At 30.6% G+C, this 8,967-nt stretch overlaps 1 protein-coding gene across 2 annotated transcripts in view; it reads right to left on the reverse strand.

Annotated features, from left to right (window-relative positions):
• LOC106465064 (phosphatidylinositol 3-kinase regulatory subunit alpha-like) overlaps window positions 1-8,967 on the reverse strand; it is an 83,290-nt gene that overhangs the window by 13,511 nt on the left and 60,812 nt on the right. For both annotated transcript variants that reach the window (XM_013925262.2, XM_013925261.2), the window contains 3 exons: window positions 8,250-8,350; window positions 2,900-3,086; window positions 2,431-2,529 (listed from right to left, as the gene is read on the reverse strand). In XM_013925262.2, coding sequence (XP_013780716.1) covers window positions 2,431-2,529; window positions 2,900-3,086; window positions 8,250-8,350 — 387 coding nt within the window. The remainder of the gene's footprint in view (window positions 1-2,430; window positions 2,530-2,899; window positions 3,087-8,249; window positions 8,351-8,967) is intronic.

An 8,967-nucleotide genomic window follows, 5' to 3' on the forward strand; every position in this document is an offset into this window, starting at 1 on the left:
TCGATAAGATTTTAGTTCTAATAAGTGGTATGTACTACAAGAAAACTAGTAGCAGGTGACAACTAGTCACAAAAGACTCATGTTAACAACACAAGGACAATAATATAATGTCTGAATCCTGCTGTAGGTAAAAAGGTTTAAAAGACTTGTGTTTAACAACACAAGGACAATAATATAATGTCTGAATCCTGCTGTAGGTAAAAAGGTTTAAAAGACTCGTGTTAACAACACAAGGACAATAATATGATGTCTGAATCCTGCTGTAGGTAAAGAGGTTTAAAAGACTTGTGTTTAACAACACAAGGACAATGATATAATGTTTGAATCCTAGTGTAGGTAAAAGGGTTTAAAAGACTCATGTTTATAAAAGGCCCTTAACTGGCACAGTTTGTGGATTAGTAAGAGAAATACAGATACATTGGCTCTGTTCCCATCTTACACACATTTCTCTAAACTATTTATATAACAGAACACTTGTGGCTTTGTTGGATCCCTGATGAGCCACACACAAAAAATAGTTCAAATATTGCTAATGAATCCTACTAATTACTGCCAGGGTTTCCTTTGTATTTACATAGAAAGTCAACGATTCCATTCAATATTTTAATGAGTACTCTACACTAAATTTTATAAAAGGTAACAAGTAAAAAATCATTTATAGAAACAACAGAAACACACACATAAACATAATATATGTGGAACTCAATAGAAACAAACACATAAACATAATATATATGGAACTCACTAGAAACAAACACAAACATAATATATGTGGAACTCAACAGAAACAAACACAAACATAATATATGTGGAACACAACAGAAACAAACACAAACATAATATATGTGGAACTCACTAGAAACAAACACATAAACATAATATATGTGGAACACAACAGAAACAAACACATAAACATAATATATGTGGAACACAACAGAAACAAACACAAACATAATATATTTGGAACACAACAGAAACAAACAAACATAATATATTTGGAACACAACAGAAACAAACACAAACATAATATATGTGGAACACAATAGAAACAAACACATAAACATAATATATGTGGAACACAACAGAAACAAACACAAACATAATACACATGGAACACAACAGAAACAACACATAAACATAATACATGTGGAATACAACAGAAATAAACACAAACATAATACATGTGGAACACAACAGAAACAAACACATAAACATAATATATGTGGAACACAACAGAAACAAACACATAAACACAAGTCAGTAATTTGAGGGTAAATAATTTTGAAGATGAGAAATACATGATTTCAATGCTGTACTTTTTCTAAGTATTTCTACAACTCAAGTAACGTAACTGAAATTGTTCTATTCTGAAACCCGAAAATAAAGAGGAAAAAAAGGAACAACATAAAAACCAGAAAAAAAAAGCTTAATATTAAAAAACGTCGTGCACAGCTACATCACAAATAAAATACAAAAGAAACTTTATTACAAAAATCAAGTTTGAGTTCTCATTGGTTTATTACACCAACAAACATGTCAGAGTTACTCTAGTCTGAAACCCTCAATGCTGTAGGTAAAAAGGTTTACATCTACATGTTAAACACCGAGTTATAAATACCCTTATACATGTTAAACACCGAGTTATAAATACACGTCTATACATGTTAAACACCAAGTTATAAATACATGTCTATACATGTTAAACACCAAGTTATAAATACATGTTTATATATGTTAAACACTGAGTTATAAATACGCATCTATACATGTTAAACACCGAGTTATAAATACACGTCTATACATGTTAAATACAAAGTTATAAATACACTCATAAATGTTAAACACCAAGTTATAAATACACTTCTACATGATAAACACCGAGTTATAAATACACGTCTATACATATTAAATACAAAGTTATAAATACACTTATACATGTTAAACACTGAGTTATAAATACACTTATACATGTATCTGTACCTGTTTTTAGGTTACTGTGTCCATGTTTTTATCAAATACAAACATTACTTAACTTTCTGAAATACTGAAATATTTTATATAAATTTACATAACCTAACTCAACTCATTTTGCTTTATACATAGATGTCCATTATTTTGGACTACTGGCCAGGTGAAAGACTGCTAGTCAGTAGCCCCTGCTACCAGTAACATGGGCTTTATCAACTAAGTAATAGGACTGATCGTTACTTGTCTCTTTTAATAATACATACACAGTTGAAAGTGCAAAGCATGCCTAAAAGCAAGTTTTAAACCTTTGATTTGCAGCCTGGTTTATCAACCATTAAACAAAGACCAGTCTAATACACACAAAAAAGAGAGAAAGCTTAATGAAATGACCTAACAAAGTTAATATGAATAGAAATCACCAACTTTACTGGTGATGAAAGCTCCAGATCTGGAAAAACTTACCGAAGTGTGAGAGTATACTCTCCAGATCCTTTATTGGAAGCATCTCTTACAAGGAAGGTTCCATCTGGGGTATCTTTCAGTTTTTCATTCACTTCCTCCCTGGTTGAAGAGTTTATATTTTTATAAACAAGATGTGACAAACAAAAACTTTATTGATCTGAAACTGAATTGAAACTAAAATCTTCATATGCACTGAAACTCTTGATCTATTTATACATATAATGCTTGGTACCTCCAGTTATACACACACTTCCAAAACGTCATTCCAAACATTTTCATATGACACAGGCTACTAAAGTAGAACAAAAACATAATTTTTGTTTAAGTTTACGGACTGAGACATTACGTAAACTTTCTTGGAAACCCCGAGTAAATGAAACTGAGAATGTAAAATAAATAAAAACCTATGTTATGAATAAGAGAATTCTCTAACAGTTATTAAACTAAAACAACAAAAACTTTCCCTGACCTTGTAATTTCTCCCCAGTACCACTCTGCTTCCTCTAGTGTAATTGGTCCTTCTGCAGATCTTACAGAGGTGTCAAGGTTCATCTCAGACCCGTCTCCTACTGATCCCCCATTATTAGAGCTGCCAACCGTAAGTGCCTCTGACAATGAATGGCTTGGTACGAGAGATGAGCGACGAGGTGGTAAAGCTATAAACAAGAACAGTATTAGCATCAGATAAAACGAAAAAAGTTTATATTTGAGGTAGTAAGAAACTGTACCTGAAAAACCAGAAAAATCAAAGATTTCTTACAGCTGTAACAGAAAATTAGCTAAAATTTACATACGAGATACTCTGTGTTAATCCCTCATTTATGACTGCTGGGAAGGCAACCAGTCAACAGCATCTACAGTTAACCTAATATCAGGATTGACTGTCATACTTATAATACCACTGTAAGTGTGGGAATGTTTTATTTTGTGGTGCTCTATTCAAGCTATTTCTAAGTAAATTAGGTTTTAGTTGTTCAATGGATCTCTGTTTTTTGATATATCTTCACTGGTTCATGGAAATCCCTTTTGGACAGAACAAACTGGTTTGCAAAGAAACCTTTATCACTGTAATTTTCTTATGTGTTGAAAGTTAGATTTAAAATAATCAATAAACTTGTCATAACAACAGATAATGTGAAGTACACAATATCACAATATGCTGATGACATCTCTGTCTCTTACACTAGATGGTTATCTTAATGTTGTGATTCAAACTCTGGATTATTTTGAAATAAATATTCAAATTTAGGTTAATTTTTGTAATATGGATAAATATTAGAATACTAGGCAGAAATTAAAACGAGGATATTCAGATTTTTTTACTTAAGTATTTCCAATCAAATTAAAATACATTTTAATTGGAAGAGCTACGATACTTAAAATATTGTTACTGCAAAATTAGATTATTTACTTCATTGTTTGCCTAATCTCAATCCTCAAAGTATAAATAAATATTGCAAGCGCATACAAATGACGAACATAGAAACGTTTTAACTAGATGTTGTAAAATATAAGTATGTTAATAACTATTAAAATAAATGTGGTTAAGAACATGTAGTTTATCACACGCTAGATGTATTGATGTCTGATCTACATGTTAATAACTATTAAATAAATGTGGTTAAGAACATGTAGTTTATCACACGCTAGATGTATTGATGTCTGATCTACATGTTAATAACTATTTAAATAAATGTGGTTAAGAACATGTAGTTTATCACACGCTAGATGTATTGATGTCTGATCTACATGTTCATAACTATTAAAATAAATGTGGTTAAGAACGTGTAGTTTATCACACACTAGATGTATTGATGTCTGATCTACATGTTCATAACTACTAAAATAAATGTGGTTAAGAACATGTAGCTTATCACACGCTAGATGTATTGATGTCTCATCTACATGATCATAACTATTAAAATAAATGTGGTTAAGAACGTGTAGTTTATCACATGCTAGATGTATTGATGTGTCATCTACATATTCATAACTCTTAAAATAAATGTGGCTAAGAACATGTAGTTTATCACACGCTAGATGTATTGATGTCTCATCTACATGTTCATAACTATTAAAATAAATGTGGTTAAGAACATGTAGTTTATCACACGCTAGATGTATTGATGTCTGATCTACATGTTCATAACTATTAAAATAAAATAAATGTGGTTAAGAACGTGTAGTTTATCACACACTAGATGTATTGATGTCTGATCTACATGTTCATAACTATTAAAATAAATGTGGTTAAGAACATGTAGCTTATCACACGCTAGATGTATTGATGTCTGATCTACATGTCCATAACTATTAAAATAATTGTGGTTAAGAACATGTAGTTTATCACATGCTAGATGTATTGATGTGTCATCTACATGTTCATAACTATTAAAATACTTGTGGTTAAGAACATGTAGTTTATCACACGCTAGATGTATTGATGTGTCATCTACAAATAAAAATTATTCTAGTGAATATTTTAAACAGGCATCTTTGTATCTTAAGCATTTCTGGAAAGATATTTTTCAAAGTGGATTTAAATTGCTGGTATAAATGGCATTTGGACAAATTATGGATTCAAATTTACTGGTTACTTGATTAATCATGTTAGTACAGTTTTGGAAATATATAACTGATATCAATTCATTTTGAAATATTACTTAAATCAGTAACCAAATGGAAAAATGTTAATACTGGTTAGAATTATAACAGTTGTACAGTATATATACTCCTTGTAACTTAGAAATAAAGGATGTTACAACATGTACAAGATACTCCTATTTCAAAATATTAATCCAACTGGTGAGAAACAAATTGGTTAAAAGAAGATATTAGAATAACCGGTATAAAGTGTGTAGTAATCCATTTATAATTACAAAATATACTCACTTACAATGGTATGAATACAGCAATATTTGTAGAACTAAACTTAATGATGAAATAGTGAGAAACTCTATAAAGTATATCAATAAAACACTCACTCGGAGAGTGTACTTTTGCAAACCAACTATGGAAATAATTTCCATTATGGATAAATATTAACATAAAATGTTTTATTAACCCAAGTTGAAAATCATATTTCTCTATTAAAATTGTTGAAAGTTTGTTTTCATTTTAATAAATTTTAAAATACAAAATATTTATCGATATTTCAAGTTCTTCTGTTTTTGTTACTTTGTTTATGATAGTGTAAAATTAAGTAAAAAAACTTAAGTTTTCAATTGTGTAATAAAAAACAACTTAGTTTTTAACAGCAGCTATTTTTAAATACTTTAGGTTTTGTATGCTCCTTTTAGAGAACATATGACACAAAGTTCACTTACACAAACTTTGAAAATTAATTAGTCACAACTGATATCCAGTTGAAACAGCTGTAGAGTTTTAAAGATTGTGTAATTCAAAAATCAACTCTTTCAATGCATTGTATCATGGCTTGGGAAGGCTTAGCCTCCCCAAATAATTTCCCTCATAGAGTATTATTTTGACAAACTCAAAAATATAATACAGTATATGTGGAGAGAGTAAAAGAGGGTATATACATGGACTGATTCTTCTCAAATGTGCTACCACTTATGTGTGACAGAATAGCCTACCCAAACAAAAGATTCATGTGCTACATTGTACTGTAGGATCTAAAGCATGGTATCTGTTTGTATACGAGTGTTGTGTCATAAAATCTACAGAATAGGGTTTTATACACACAATGCATTCCTGAATTTTCCAGTGGTTACATGTTAGGAAAAAATCAAGTAACTATCATATATATTTAGCAGGATATGGTGTTTTCACAGAAATTTGGTGATAAATCGTTTGGATCCTTTGATATTCACTTCATTACGTAATGCAGCCGAATATCCATGCTCAGTAAACACAAACTTGTCAAAATAAAATAAAAAACTGAATCAATTTTTCTTTCACTTGTTCAACAGCTCTCTCTCCGTCATCTTAGTAAAATCAACGTCCCAAGGTTTATCACACACTAGTTATCAGTACCGGATACCTGTACGCATATACGTATGTATATGTAAAGGTAAGTAACTTAGGTAACTGAGGTTTATCACACACTAGTTATCAGTACTGGATACCTGTACGCATATACGTATGTATATGTAAAGGTAAATAACTTACGTAACTGAAGTTTATCACACACTAGTTATCAGTACTGGATACCTGTACGCATATACGTATGTATATGTAAAGGTAAATAACTTACGTAACTGAGGTTTATCACACACTAGTTATCAGTACTGGATACCTGTACACATATAGGTATGTATATGTAAAGGTAAATAACTTATGTAACTGAAAGCAGCGACCGTAAAAATGTTGCACAAGTGATTTTGTTAGTGCTACAAAATCATGAATCAATACAACATCAAAAAACAAAGAATTCTACTATGATCTCACAAACAACCTGTCTTCGTGGCTCTGAAAAAATCCACAAGATTATAACAAAATTCATCTAGAAAATGAAAGATAAATGTATCTATAAAAATTTGGCAAGCTTTTAGTAAAATCTACAAGTCTGTTGTATACAAAATAATCAGACGTGTTTGTACTTAAGATACGTCTGTGAAATGATAACATCAGTCCGACTCTTAACAACTCGGAGTGTAAGGTGATATTCGTGTCAAACATATAAATACTTTTGTCCAATATACAGTTTGCATATTGAATTTACACAACCTCCAAAATGCATATCTATACTTTTCTTCAGTATCCCGGTATATAGCACTTACTGTCAATAAATCAGTAATGTAGGGTAAAATGAGTAGTTGTTAACTCTGACACCAGATATATAAAACCATGTTGAATGGCACTCTGCAAAAGGTCATGTGGACTTTGACCACCACCTGTAAACACAAGGTTAAGCTAGTTTTCTTAACATTTAACAATCATGGAAGGAATTTATATATGATCCAAATTTAAATTTTTAATAACTAATTTTCTTCTTTGTAATGATATAGATTTTTCTATATTCTCATATACCAATGGAGGATTTTTAATACATTATATACTTTTTTTAAACAGTTTTCCTGAAAACGTATAAGAACTGGAATCTTTGTGATACAAACTAAAGCGAAAGTTAAAGGTTAAGTAACAGTAATTATTAATTAAAAAAAGGTTTTCAGAGCAGCAGCATCAATCTAATGAGATGATGATGAGTTACTGTGTTTCTTTTCTCACATATCAAACTATGAATTAGTATCGGAACAAGTTAAAAGACTAAAAAATCTCCTATATTTTTTAAGCAGAAGAAAATAAAAATAACCACCTGGATACAAAAGTTACTACATTCTGAAAAACAAAATACAATATCTACTCTCCTTGGTTAGACTTCATTAAAGCTTTTGTATGAGTTATCTATGTCTGCAAATTACAGTTAGTTAATATAAAGAGTAAACCGTATCACTTTGTCTTACATCTATAATATATAAAAATACATCCACTGAAATGAAACTGTTGTGTATGTTTATCTTTAAAGTCAAAATCAGTAAGTTTTTGGTTGTTAAGAGACTCAGACAAAAGTGAAAACATGTTTCAGGCTACTTTTTTTTTCACAACAGTAACAACCAAATGAAATAAATGTATTCACTATGAAACAAAGTTTGTGTGACGGAGAACTCTGAATTATTTTAATTTTTCAAGTTACATTATACTTACGCTATTAATAATGTACAAAAATTATCATTAAATAAGTTACCAATAAAATAATAATTACCTTTACAATCTTTTTATCCCTAATAATTATCCATTTGTATTTTGAAACACTGTATATTTTAGAGAAATGACTTGTTCTTTTCCAACTGAATTACCTGGTGCTAAATCAAAAACTGGCATCTTTTCACCCCAGTCACACTTGAGCAACAACAACTCCACTGTGCGCATGTGTGCCTCTGTGTTGTGGACTATTTTTCTGAAACATAAAATAAAATATATGCATAATAATCACAAACTTATGGGAATCACTGATAACTAAAAGGTGTTCAACACCAAATCAGTGGCTTAGTTCTAGTTATAACAATCACAGAAACTGTATTATAAAATAGCAAAAGGCCAAATCCCTCCCATGGTAGCACATATGATCTTCCGCTGGGCTCTGGCTTAATTGGCACAAGAATAATTCCACGTTATCCCTGGATGGAATGTCAATCCATCACAGGTTAACTGCTGGTACCCAACAATGCTGTGTAGACTTAAACAAGTGGATTAAGGTACGTTGCTCAAGGACATAACAGTATGACATGCACCAGCCTTCAACTAGAAATCCTTCAACAGTGAGACAAAAGTATCAAGCAACTGCTCCAAAACAACACAAGGACAATAATATAATGTTTGAATTCGTATTTATAACTCGGTGTTTAACATGTAGATGTGTATTTATAACTCGGTGTTTAACATATAGATGTGTATTTATAACTTAGCGTTTATCATGTATAAGGGTATTTATAACTCGGTGTTTAACATATAGATGTGTATTTATAACTTAGCGTTTATCATGTATAAGGGTATTTATAACTCGGTGTTTAACAT

Source organism: Limulus polyphemus, unplaced genomic scaffold (assembly GCF_000517525.1).
Source record: "Limulus polyphemus unplaced genomic scaffold, Limulus_polyphemus-2.1.2 Scaffold1825, whole genome shotgun sequence".
NCBI classification, from domain to species: Eukaryota; Metazoa; Arthropoda; class Merostomata; order Xiphosura; family Limulidae; genus Limulus; species Limulus polyphemus.